This window comes from Canis aureus, chromosome 5, assembly GCF_053574225.1.
Source record: "Canis aureus isolate CA01 chromosome 5, VMU_Caureus_v.1.0, whole genome shotgun sequence".
In the NCBI taxonomy this organism is placed as follows: domain Eukaryota; kingdom Metazoa; phylum Chordata; class Mammalia; order Carnivora; family Canidae; genus Canis; species Canis aureus.
In genome coordinates, this window is record NC_135615.1 from 3,263,893 (window position 1) to 3,277,858 (window position 13,966).

The 13,966-nt window shown below is 34.9% G+C and overlaps 1 protein-coding gene across 24 annotated transcripts in view; it reads left to right on the forward strand.

Moving 5' to 3' along the window:
• Nucleotides 1-13,966, forward strand: part of CREM (cAMP responsive element modulator) — a 74,600-nt gene that overhangs the window by 37,253 nt on the left and 23,381 nt on the right. For 12 of the 24 annotated variants that reach the window (XM_077896629.1, XM_077896621.1, XM_077896624.1 and 9 more), the window contains 2 exons: nucleotides 6,774-6,871; nucleotides 7,014-7,156. In XM_077896629.1, coding sequence (XP_077752755.1) covers nucleotides 6,774-6,871; nucleotides 7,014-7,156 — 241 coding nt within the window. Of the gene's footprint in view, nucleotides 1-2,915; nucleotides 3,071-3,217; nucleotides 3,365-6,773; nucleotides 6,872-7,013; nucleotides 7,157-13,966 lie in introns of those variants that run through there. The other 12 variants (XM_077896619.1, XM_077896615.1, XM_077896617.1 and 9 more) reach the window with 3 other exon arrangements.

Sequence of the window (13,966 nt, forward strand, 5' to 3'; positions counted from 1 at the left end):
TGAAATGGACTAGCTGGGTTTTTCCCCACAGGATATCAGTTTTTTTCAAAACAATGGCCAATAGCCAAACTATGGCTATTCAAACTTGAGTGTTTGGAAAATGTTTTCTTGAAAGCAAATGAAGTGGGCTTGTCACTTAAAGGAAAATGACTGACAGTGTTTATTGTCAATGATAAAATTCAAGCTTTTAAGCAGAAGTTTTGAATTTTGGAAATCCTGTGTCTGCCATTGTGAGCTTGATAGCTTTTCAGTATTTATAGTGTTCTGATAAGATTGCTGTTGATTTTAATGAATGAGGTTTTCTGATAAAGTATCATGAAATATGTCAGCATTTGGGAGATGTGCTTAACTCAGTGAGCCAATATTTTCCAAATAACTACTGCATGATGTTACAGAATCATGCATGGGATCCATTCAAAGTGCAGGGTTGGTCAGCGGATTTTAATATAACTGGTACTTCAGATTCCACATTGTAACTAATCTTTATGAAACAACCACATGTTGAGTTTTGGTGTAGTAACAAACAATAATATCCATGTTTTTTGGGAAGAGCTATTATAATACTCTTCCTTTTCTGATGGTTTATCTGCGTGAGGTCCAAATTTTCTTCATAGATCAACTAAAATAACATATTGCAGCACATTCAGTGTACAAGTAGGTATGAGAATTTAGCTAATTTTAACTAAACCGATGTTAAAAGAGTTTTTAAAAAAGTGAAACATTGGGACGCCTGGGTGGCTCAGCGGTTGTGTCTGCCTTTGGCTCAGGAAGTGATCCTGGAGTTCTGGGATCGAGTCCCACATCGGGCTCCCTTGCAGGGAGCCTGCCTCTGCTTGTGTCTTTGCCTGTGTGTGTCTCATGAATAAATAAATAAAATCTTTTAAAAAATAGAATAAAAAATAAAATAAAGTAAAACATTGATAGTCTGGTCACTAATTTTCTGTTTTTGGAAAATTAATTATTTTTAATAAAATTTGTTTATGTTAGTATAAATAGTGGAATTTTTTTGAGGTATAAAACTTTTTCAGTTTTAATTTCTAATATGGTAAATATTGACACATATAACCAGTGGTATACTGTCTTGTAAGAGCCAACTGCCTGCATCATTTCCCAACTTTGTGTTCAGCGTCATCTGTTGGTAAATTGAAACCTGCCAATAGTTGGAGTTTTTACATTGCAGACATCAGCAAACATTTTAAATCAAGGTTCTCCTTTCCCTAAAACTGTTAAACGTTTAGGGCACCTACTAGATATAAATCAGGTAAACAAAAACTTTGTTTTTTTTTTAAAGATTTTATTTATTTATTCATGAGAGACACAGAGAGAGATTGAGGCAGAGACATAGGCAGAGGGAGAAGCAGGCTTCCTGCAGGGAGCCTGATGTGGGACTTGATCCCAGGACTCCAGGATCACACCCTGAGCTGAAGGCAGATGCTCAACTGCTGAGCCACCCAGGCATCCCTAAACAAAAACTTTTTGAGTCATCAGTAATTTTTAAGAATGTAAAAGTATCCTGAGAGACAAAAAAAGTTTGAGAATTATTGTGTGGCAAAAGGAGTACCTTTTGGAAGTTGGTCCACAAAGAGGTGGAAGCCTTTTTATTCATATAGGTTTATCTTCTGTGCTGCTTTGTGTGTGTGTGTGTGTGTGTGTGTGTGTGTGTGTGTAGTTTTTTTTTTTTTTTTAACTTCTGGTTGTTAAATTTATTGGTTTTACTATGGCATAATCTTTTTCTTTCCTCTAAAATCTAAGGTAGACGATAATACTTGAGGGGCAAGTGTGCTAAAATTACCCTTTGGGCTACATGTTGGGTGTCTCCGCTGTTTTCCGTCTATTATGTAGGCCTGGCTCAAGCTGTGACTTCTACACAAAGCCTGTACTTATTGCTCAGACCCATTCTGATCTTTCTGTTCTGTACTCCCATGACTTTCATGGCCTGTACAATGGAGCAATTTGTTCTATACTTTTTGGTGTGCTTTTGTTTCTTAGGTGTTAATTTTATCAATTCTACTTTCTACCCTAGTGCATCTAGTACAATGCTCATCACATATGCTGTCTTGCATGGGTGAAAGATTTTTACTTTAGATTACCAAAGAAGTTTGCTTTCTAAGGAAATTTATAAATAAATCTTACAATTATTTGTTATAAACCCAATTTTTAATAATTGTTTTAAAGTATAAGTAGATTGGAAATCATTGGTGTTTCTTAGAGTGAGGCCCTATACAGAGGCTTCCTTCAAAGTTTGTTTTAGATCTTTTGGTTCTACTACCATTCATGATAAAAATTGGTAGCTTATTTCATTCCCTAAGTTTTTGACTCTTTTGAGCAAGTCATAATGAATAGTGAAAACAGTAAAATGAGGCAAAATTTCTAAGATTACACTGGCCTATAGGATTAAGTTGTTTACTAATTAGAAAACTTCACAGGAAAAAAAAAAAAAAGAAAACTTGGTAGGTTTTGAATCCAGGGGGGTGGAGGTATTGTGTTTTGCTGGTAGGGATCTCTGTTGAAAGTCCTCAGGGGTGCTGGGAGATGGCTTTACTCTCTTTGTGCAAGCTAAGTGATGACTCTGGCCCTTTCTGTAGTTGCTGGAGCTAGTGAGGAGGAACGGTGTAAGGACATGCCAGCTCTAAGGCATGTGCGTTCTCTGGATCAGACACACTAAGGGCATGAGAAGTCCTGGAATTCCTCTGGCCTGTGCCATTTTGTGATTATGGGGACATAAAAGTAACTGTGATTTTTGTTAGTAGAGATAAAGCATTAGCTTGCATCTGGAGTAATACCAGTATATCGTATTTCAAATTTTTCATTTATTAAAAAACAATTCACCATATTTAAGTTCTTTCTCCAATTTCTCTGAGAAAGTTAGGGTAGTTTATACTCTGGCCTAAATAAGGATTCACTGTTAGTGGTCACGAGGTTGTAGTGAGGTAGTTTAACTGCTTTAGAACTTTGTGCTTAGAACATTCTTAGCCACCGAAGCATGGGAACCGAAAGTGAGGAGCATGGGTTCTTTAATATCTATCACATCAGAGAATGACTGTTCCAGGACAGTAACCACCTCCTAATGGTAAGTACCCCAGTGTGCTTGGCATTTCTCAGAAGCAGAAGGAAGGGAAAAAAATGGCCACTCATAATAGTGAATGGTATTTCTTTTAAAAAGCAAAAAGAACAGAAAATGATCCAGGCGTAATCCTCAATGATGATCATTTTGCAGGTTTCTGTAGCTGGATCAGGCACCGGAAGAGGCTCCCCAGCTGTAACTCTAGTACAGTTACCTTCGGGCCAAACTGTTCATGTCCAGGGAATAATTCAGACACCACAGCCATCGGTTATTCAGTCACCACAAATACAAACTGTTCAGGTTAGCTTCCTTCCTAGATGATTTGCCTTTGACTTTCTTCAGTGTTTTTTTTTCCTTTTATTAATTCATTTATCATTTTGTATAGCTTTTATGCTCACGTCTTTTTATTAGAAATTTGGAGGAATTTCCTTTTCCTATGTGAAGTGCATTGTGCCCTGCTAGACACATAGATTTGACTTAAGAGTTGCAGTTTGTTGTTAGCTCTTGATTTATAGGATGAGTAATTGCCAGATGAGTAATTCTTCGAGTTGTTGCACTGTGCACAAATTTAGATTTATTTAGCAAAGCTCTCCAGTGGAGCTTAAAAATATTTTGAGGATTCTCTGAAGATGTTTGATTAACAGAGTAATATAAAGATTACCGTTTTCATGAATACTCACATTAGTAGGTGGGTGGAAATTTAAGTTTATTTTTGTTTAATTCAGTATCTCTAACTTGTAGGAAACATAGGATATCTTTGTCACCTTAGTATTATGCTTCTACATCACTCACCCCTCTCAGATGAAACCTTGGTTTTTGTAGACAGGTTATTGTGACTGTGATCCAGATGTGTGTTTTATTATTTATTATTATCAGAGTTGATCACAAGTCCTTAACATTTCTTGAAGCTAAATTTTTTAAGGTTTTTATTTTAATTCCACTTAGTTAACATACTAAGTGTAATATTAGCTTCAGGTGTACAATATAGTGATTCAGTACTTCCATACAGCTCCTGGTGCTCATCACAACAGGTACATTCCTTAGTCCCCATCACCTATTTCCCCCATTCCGCCACCCACCTCCCCTCTAGTAACCATCAGTTTTTCTCTATAGTTAAGAGGCTGTTTATTGGTTTGTCTCTCTCTCCCTTTTTTCCACTTTGCTTATTTGTTTTGTTTCATAAATTCCACATGAATGAAATAATGTGGTATTTGTCTTTCTCTAACTTATTTAGCTTAGCATTATCATACTCCCTAGCTCCATCCATGTTGTTGCAAATAGCAAAGTTTCATTCCTTTTTATGGTTAAATAATATTCCATTGTACATATATACCGCATCCTCTTTATCCATTTATCACTTGATGGATACTTGGGCTGCTTCCACAATTTGGCTATTGTAAGTAATGCATGTATCTCTTTGAATTAGTGTTCTTGTATTCTGTGGGTAAATATCTAGTAGTATGATTGCTGGATTGTAGGGTAATCATATTTTCTAGTTTTTGAGGAGCCTCCATACTGTATCCCACAGTAGCTGCATCAGTTTGCATTCCCAACAAAAGTGCACAGGATTCCTTTTTCTCCACATCCTCACCAACATTTATTGTTTCTTCTATTGTTGATTTTAGCCATTCTGATAGGTGTAAGTATGCATTTTTTAAAGCATAGTTTTCTTGATTATTGAATTTATTTGTCCTTTTTGAGGTCAGTTATCCTTTAGATGTTGAAATTATTTGAACATAGTTGATGACACAAAGATCAGTGAGGAAAACATAGGTGTGCACACTTAATCAGTCTTGTCTCTTGCATATATGAGTAAAATTTATTGCAGAATAAGGATAAAGGCTGCAACATGATATTTGAAGTAATAAATCCACATACATTAAAAACTTACTTTGCTGCACAAGTATCTTTTCAAAAGAGTAAGAATCATTCTTAGCATTGTCTCTTTTTTTCCCATAATGACCCTTGATTCCAAGAGTTTCTGACTCTTTCTGACCCTGATTATAAAACAAGAAAGTCAAAAAAAACAAAAAAACAAGAAAGTCCTTCCACTCTCCTTTTTGAATCATGACTTTTATTGGGGTGCAGATATTTCTGCTCAAGTTTGAACTTGGCTGCTATTGATTAGAAACGACAAATACCCACTATTTGCTTGAACGTGGAGGGATCTGGAGGGTATTGTGCTGAGTGAAATAAGTCAATTGGAAAAGGACAAACATTATATGGTCTCATTCATTTGGGGAATATAAAAATTGGTGAAAGGGAATAAAGGGAAAGGAGTGAAAATATCAGTGAGGGTGACAAAACATTTCCCACCTAACTCTGGACAAGGGGTAGTGGAAGGGGAAGTGGGCAGGGGGTTGGGGTGACTGGGTGATGGGCACTGAGGGGGGCACTTGGTGGGATGAGCACTGGGTGTTAAGCTATATGTTGGCAAATTGAACTCCAATAAAAAATAATAAAAAAAGGAACTTGGCTGCTATTGAAAGTATTATATTCAGTAGGCTTTTTTTGATTTTGTTAAGTAGGTGATTTAATTATCTTTGTAGAGGTTAAGTGCCAGTGGATCTTGAGTCTTAGAGTTCCCACTTTTTGAACAATGGTCAAGTCACTTTGTGTGCATGAACTTCAACTTTCACATTTCTAAAATGGATAAAATAGTATCCTACCTCACATAAGGGGTTATGAGTATATGAGACGTGTGAAAGTGATCAATGTTTGGTGGCGATATATGATTGCTGATTGCAACATTTTTTCTAAGTTCTATTCATTGGTTCGTGTACTTATGTGTAGGGCGTCCATGACCAGAATGTGTGGCCATATTGTGTAAATGAATCTGTATATCAGTGTGCCTTGAGAAATATATATTCCTGCATGCATTGTTGACATTTAAATAAATTCTTTTGATTTTGCCTGAATCAAATTCTCCTGTAATTGTAAAGTTAAGTAAAGTGAGTTTTATAAACTCAGAACCCCTAGGCCCTGAATAATAAAGGCTAAACATACTGAGAGCTCTCATGTTATTGTAGAGATTCATTACTTTCGTTTTCAGACTTTCCTTAAAATCATGTGATTTTTATGTGCTTTGAGAAATGAAATCATGCTTAAAACTCTGATCTTTCTTTTTTCCTTATTTTGACCTTCAAGACTTAACCACATCAAGCCCCCCCTTCCTTCATGTCATATAATTCCTAACTTTAATCAGGCTTATTTACTTGTTTGCTTCTTTGAACCTATCTAATGTCTAGTTTGAAAATGCAGCTCAAGTAAGCAGTGGTATTGTGAAGAGGGCAAGGAGGTCAAGATGCTTTATTCTTCCTTTGTCACTAGCTCACTCCATCCCTAATGGATTTGTAAGAGTAGGTTCAGGGTGGAGATCTTTTCTTCGGTCTTATGTAGCTTTTATGTAATCCTTTCCTGTGAAGCTTCAGTCATTCCAACCACTTTGAGTTGCATCCCTGTAGTATTTATCACCCGAGCCATACCTGCTGTACACTGAAGTGTGTGTGTGTGTGTGTGTGTGTGTGTGTGTGTGTGTGCTCCCTCTCCTAAGGCAGATGTGCAGTGTACTAGTGCAGGTTCACTGTGTTGCGGTGCTAGACACTTTCCCAGCCCCGGCTTAGTGCTGCCCAGAGGCCCATAAGCACCGTTTTTTGAATGAAGGAGATCATCTATTTTATGATGCATTTCAGAAACTCTTGTATTATAGGTAGCAACAATTGCAGAGACAGATGAGTCTGCAGAATCAGAAGGTGTAATTGATTCTCATAAACGTAGAGAAATACTTTCACGAAGACCCTCTTATAGGTAAGTTATTTAAACTTCCTAATATAATGACACTCCAAAAAGGGAGAATAATTATGTATCAAACCAATTTATCCATTATACTTTCCTGTTTTAAATCTCATTCAAATATCTTGATTATTTCTGTTGTTAAATTATGTTTTAGAAAAATACTGAATGAACTTTCCTCTGATGTGCCTGGTGTTCCCAAGATTGAAGAAGAAAAATCAGAGGAAGAAGGAACGCCACCTAACATCGCTACCATGGCAGTACCGACTAGCATATATCAGACTAGCACGGGGCAATACAGTATGTATGCTGCAATTCGCTATGATACAGTGCTAGCTTTAAGTCTTCTCTAGTTACATTGAAGCAACTTGGGTTTGACATTAAATTGTTCCATTTTAAAATGCATCATAATGTCTACACTGTGTATATTGTAGAATGAAAAGTACATGTTAAAGAAGTGAGAGATTTGTACTGACAGCTGCCATATATTTTGAAAAGTAAAAAAATTTTTACTGAATATAGAAGAAAAATTTTGGGCAAAAATAAAGGGAGGGTTTGCCTATTTATATGTTTATATTCATGTCGGGTAAAAATTTAAAACTTACTGTTTTTTGTTGTCTTTATAAGATGCATGCGAACCTAAGATATAAATGTCTGTAATTCATTCTTGTTGGCTTTTGTTACCAACAATTACATATTATGCTTACTAATCTAAAAGAGGTACATGATGTTCCCTAAATTATGTTTTAAATGTAATTATGTTTTCATTACTCTGTTAATTTGTGCTGCAGCTTTTTCTAGAAGAGAATGGAAAATGATTTATTTTTTAAAACTACAGCAATTGAACAGATCATTTTATTTGAAATTTTAAACATCAAAAGCTGTAAATAAACAGATACGTTCACATTTAGTCTTGTGCATTTTAATGGGCTGTTAATCTTGTGCTTTTTGCTCTAATTAAAGCACTGACTTTTTTTTCCCCAAATCAAGTACATTTGAAATACATAATATGCTTTAGTAAAAAACAAGAGCTAGGAAGAAAAGCAAAAAGGGGGAAGAAAAGCCAGGAAAAGGACATAAAAAAAGATTTTTTTTAAAAAAAGCTATTTAGGTAATGGAATATGTGTGGTATTAAATACTGTGTTGGTTTAAATATGATGGTAGGATTTTAGATATGTTTTGTTTTCCCTTTATTTTTTTAAAGATTTTATTTATTTATTCATGAAAGACAGAGAGAGGCAGAGACACAGGCAGAGGGAGAAGCAGGCTCCATGCAGGGAGCCTGATGTGGGACTTGATCCTGGGACTCCAGGATCATGCCCTGCACCGAAGGGAGGCACTAAACTGCTGAGCCACCCAGGGATTCCCTTGTTTTCCCTTTAAAAAACAGCAATACCTAGAAAAATCTTGAGTCTTTAAAATGTAGCTGTTAAAGCAAATGAGCTACCCTTTAATATATGGGAAGGTCTTATATAGTCATTAGTTTTTTAGAGTTTTTTATTTTGGTGGTGGTAGATTTGCAGTATTAAACTAATTATCATTTGGCAATTCTGGTTCTTCAGGTAGCTCCTACCATGATACCTAGAAGAATTGGGGTATAATTTGTCCACAGCCTCTATGGGGTGCTGAGTGGACATGTCCAATGTCAGTGTTAGGAAAAGGAAGCAACCCACTGTCTCTGTAAAGAGTTAGACCTTGAGGTTTTCACTGTAATTTTTTAAATTACCTCCCTGATTTATATACCTTTTTGTCCAGCCCAGTGGGAATATATGGTAGGAATTTTAGAACTGTAAATCAGAGTTTGCCAGCTGGAGTGCCCCTGCAGTACAGCACACAGGTACAGGGGTGTGAGCACCTCATGCCCTCACTCCCTGGGGTGGCTGGACAGGGCTTGAGGCTGCTGTGGAAACTCCTGGTTGTTCAGGTCTGGTCTTGAGCAGTGGCTGTACACATACTATCATTATCTATTTGTGACGTGATAGGGAAAAGGTTGGAAATTACTGATGAAATAATGCTGAGACATCTTAAAGTTTGGGGGGGTGATCTAAGATGCTGTCATCTTAAACATTTCTTTGGCATATCCCAATGCAGCTGAGGAATTTATAGAAGTGGTCATCTCTTTACAAGTGATATGGAAGGGGCTGTAGATTGTTAGTTGAAATTTGAAATTGTGAAAACATTGGATTGAGAGAATATTGAAGCTAGAGATGATGTGGGGAAGGCACCAGGCCCTGCCATTCACTAACTGGATCAGAGAGAGAAGCTTCATTTTCCCATCTCAGGGTCTTTGAAATGGGAACAATACTAAAATTGCCAAACTCTGGGGTTAGTGTGAGGATAAAAGTAAATAACAAGGAAAAATAGTAGAAAACAGACATGCTACTTTTGACACAAAACAGAAATGTAAGGCAGTGTCTCATGCGTGAACTTTCCCTCCAGGTAGCAACAAAGCCTTTATTTCATGTGCTCTGAGTGTATACACTTGCAGCGGGGGCCTGGCGGGAGACGTCACTGTGGGCGCAGGTGGTGAGAGCAGAGTCATGAGTTACAGTGGAGAACAGCAAATCGAAAGTTTAGAAGTTAAGTGTTTATCTGTTTGCCACATTAGACGGACTGTCTCTTGTTGAGGTTTCTTAATTTAGACCCATACAGTATGATCCTGGCAGTTATTAAAAGTTGTGATTATTCTGTATGTGCTGTCTGCAGATAGAAATTGCCATTTGTATTGCTTCATGAAAAGTGATACTGCCTTTGCTAAAAATGCATCTCTTAGGCATTTAGTGATGTTTATGTTGATAACTCTTCGGAAAGGTGAATACTAACATTTAATGTGTTTAAAAGACATTTACTTTCATTGGAGGGTAAATGTATATTTACACATAGACAAGATCCATTTTCATTAATAGTATTTCTTAGTAGGAATAACTTAATAGATACTAATGCTTTAACATTGTTCCTGGATATCTAGAAAATGAAATAATTGCTGGTGTCCTTTGGTTTTTAAGCCAGAGAAGTTTATTTTACTAGAATTTTTGGAGATTATTCTGGGTTATTTGTATGTACCAAATATACCAAAGAAGTTTATTTTACTAGAATTTCTGGAGATTATTCTGGTACAGTTGCATGTACTTCTCATAACCTTTTACTGTAAAATGTGTTTTTGTAGGTTTTTCTTGCTTCAACTTTTATTTATGGATGACTTTCCCCTAAAACTTCACTTTGTTTTTTTTCCAAAGATGATTATTTTAGATTATTTTTAATTTAATATAATGAGTTAGTTGGAGTTAAAAACAAAAAGAACTATGCGACTTTGTCAAAGTTGAAAAAATAAAATAAAAATGAGTGTATTCAAGCTTTCTCATATATAATCAGATAAATTTTTAATAGTTGAAAGTTAGATATTTGACAGAAGTTGACCTTATTTTTACAATTTATTTTTTTAATCCCAGAAACTAAGAAGTGAAAGTTAGAATAGGCTACTCCCTGGGAGTAGTAAAAGTAACTCTAAATAGAGATTCATTATTGCAACACCAAGTAAGTCAGCTACACTTGCAAAATCTTTACTGGAAGTACAGATCTTAGTGATAGGTTTGTTGTAGGCCAATTAAGTCATTCTGGCCAAAGAAAATCTGTTTTGTTTCAAGAGAATATTTCTGAAAGATAGCAGTTCAGATAATCTCAGATTTAGCAAAGAATGTTACTTGTTGCATAAGAGATTTTAAATCTGCATTAAATGGAAATAAATTTCATAAATATATAGTAAAAGTGACTGAAGAAATTTATATGTTTGCAGTTTCTTAATTCATGAAGTTTTCTCCAAAGACAGTCTTTTTTTTTTATTTTAGTCCCCCACTCTACTATACTTGACCTCTTTCCTTACCAGTTAAGGACTATCATCACCCAAGATTTTTTTTCTAAATGTCCCTTGTCTCTTTGCTTGTTCCTACTTTATTTTACTAGGAAACTTGTTAGAATGAGTCTCTGTTAACTCATCTTTACTGGAATTCTTATACACTAAAGGTAAGTGGATCAATCCAAAATCCACCATTATAAAAAGAGATCTATGTGAACTTTGTGGGCTAAAGAATTCAGAATTCTCAGGAGACTCATATGAATAAACACTGATTCCATTTCTTCATAAAAGGAATTTGCGTGATAGATGTATGCATTCTAAAGTAAATGCGGTCGCACTTATAATTCTTAGTAGTGATTTTGCTTACATTCTCCCAAAATAATTTTCAAAGCAAACACAGAAGGTATTTCCTTAATGTAAATCTGGCTTTTTAATCTTGGTGTTGCTATTCCTGTTACAACAAGAGGCTATTTTAGTCTCTTTTGGTTTTTAAGGCACAGGTACTCACAGGTTCTATTCCACACTCACTTTTTAAATTTATAAATCTGAGAGCTCACTAGCATAAGGTCTGCCGTTCTTTATAAAGTTAATTCAGTGAAGTTTTATTTATGAGGTTTTTTTTTTTTGCAATTTGGAATAAAGATGCTTTTAATTATAATTAAACATTTCCATGTTTATATGTTTGAATTAGCTCATATATACAGGTTTAGGATTACAAAGATGTTAGTATCAGAGGAAAAGAATCCAGGTGGAATCTTAATTTAAATAAATTCTACTCCTTCCTCATTTGGTCACAAACTCTTTTTTGTTTTTCTTTTTTAGTTTTCCACCCTTATTTATCTTTCTTTTCTTCCTTCTTTGGTGATCATACAAGACTTTAAAATGTTGCCTTTTTAATTAAAAAATTTTTTTACCAAAATTCTTGAATTTTTATCCCACACATAATATTTTCCTTACTGCTTTGATATTAATAGCTTTAGGAGAAAAGTGTTCAATAGCAATGAGTAGAAGTAACAAATTTCTTAAATATGGTTTTGTAAATTAGGAATTGTTAAAGAATTTATTGCCTACACTAGTTGATATGATATCATACTGGTTACTGTGATGTATGGTAAATTGGGGATGGAGAAACCATACTTTGGTTAATACTGATTAGAAACTAAATACCATAACTATATAAGGTTGTATATAGACACAATTGTGTAACCCCTAAAACCAACTTAGTAGAAAATTACTTAGTAAGTTAAGGAATTACAGTCGATCTAGACAAATTCTTAATGTAAGGTTAGTGTGTCCAACATTCACCCTGTGGGTATAGGGTAACCTACATAATTATGGGGTAGAGCTTACCTGAGACTAGAGAAAAATAAGTTAGCTAATGCCCAGAACAACTGGGACAACAGAGCCTAACCTCTACCCACCATTACTATGAGCAGTAACATACTAGCAAGCTTGAATCAATTAATAATGGACATTGAAGTAGAATTTAATTGATTATGTAATCTAGCTGTTCAATTTTCCATTTTATCAAACTAATGTTACTAAGGATTACTTAAAAAAGGAAAATCAGAATGCATTAATCTAAAATAAAAACTTCTGCCTGAGTCCCAATCTGTTTTCCTAGACCAGTATGGACTTATTGTGATCAGCAGTGTGGCCATAGGTGTAAACTTTTATGCTTCAGTTGCATGTGTCAGTCTAAGAAATCATTAATAAAGCCTAAAGTAAAATTAGTAGGAAGTACAAAAGTATTTTATCTTCATTGGTTACTAGTGGCCTTCCTATGGGTCAATCATTTTATTTAAAAATTATTAGCCAGACATGATGTCTGGGATTTGTTTTGAAATATTCCAGACAAAAAAAAAAAAAAAAAGGTTGGGATGAGTGGGCAGGGAAAAATAGATGACACAAAATTCTTTCTACTTTTATGTTTGCTAACAAATTTTCCTAAGTTTCAAAAACATAATTAGGTAAAACAAAAAATGTGACTAAACTCATTAAGTTAAATTCATCTTAATTTTTCCTACTATTTATCTTGATGTGTTTATTGAATACACAAATTTTTCTATCCTTGAATATTTTGTAACCTGAAAAGTTTCCTCTTTAAATCTTGAATACACACACACACACACACACACACACACACAAAAGACCTGATTCTTGTATCCCGAAGCATTGGTAAATCTTGTTTATTGTCAAATGAGAGGTACCATTTTGAATGGGAAGGTCTTCTGTCATTTGATAATGCCAAAATCAAAAGTGCCTCTGGTATAAAAAATAAAAGCTAAGCTAAAGTACAAGACTTATCAGCAGAAATGTTTCCTCTAGGCCTATCGTGTATGTGTGTGTGTGTGTGTGTGTGTGTGTGTGTGTGTGTTTACCTCTGTTTTCCATGTCTAATTATATAATGACCAGAAAATAAAATGATGAGAGGAACAGATTCTTTATATATCAACTTCACAATGTGAAAACAAAGAAGTTTGGTTGGAACTATGAGGAAACATTGAAAAAAATAAAGGGTGAAAAAAAGAAAATATGAAAAGAAAACAAGTAAGGGCCTTTGTTATCCACCTATTTCATATTCTTATCCTCGGCGACAATGGCTCTCAACTTAAATTTTTTTTTACTAGTCCCAAAGCTTGTTAATTGTATTGGCATTGAAAATTAAGTTCTCTAATTAGAATTTGAAGCCATACTTTATTTAACTCTTCTAGATTCACAAGTGGATTAAGTTGCTTATGATATAGTCTGCCTTGAAGAAATTCAGCATTTATTGAGTGCCTGCTGTTTGCTAGGCTTTGTGCTTCTTCCACATTGTGGTTACACAGCCTGTGTGTGTTCTTTCTAAAGCACTATTTCTGTAACACCAAACTAATTATCAACTAAACATACATTCAGATATATGATAACATGAAATACAATCATGTCCAATCATGAAGACCTGAGGAAGCAATAGCTCTTCTTTTTCATGCTTCTCTTTTAAGAAAATAGACATAGTTAGGTTTCTTCCAAACCCTTTTGTTATAAAGGTTGAATCCCGAGACCCTTGAAATCTTGTTTTTAAAACATGTACAGAATATGATGCTGTACATGAGCTAAATGAAGAAGGTGATATTACATAAATCTCTCAACCTCAGCACCATTAACATTCTGTAACTGATTCTCAGGTTTCTGTCAATCTTATCCTAATAGTGGCCTGTCAAAGAACAAAGACACAGAGAATGCATCTTGCAGAAATCTTTTTCAAAATGTTAACC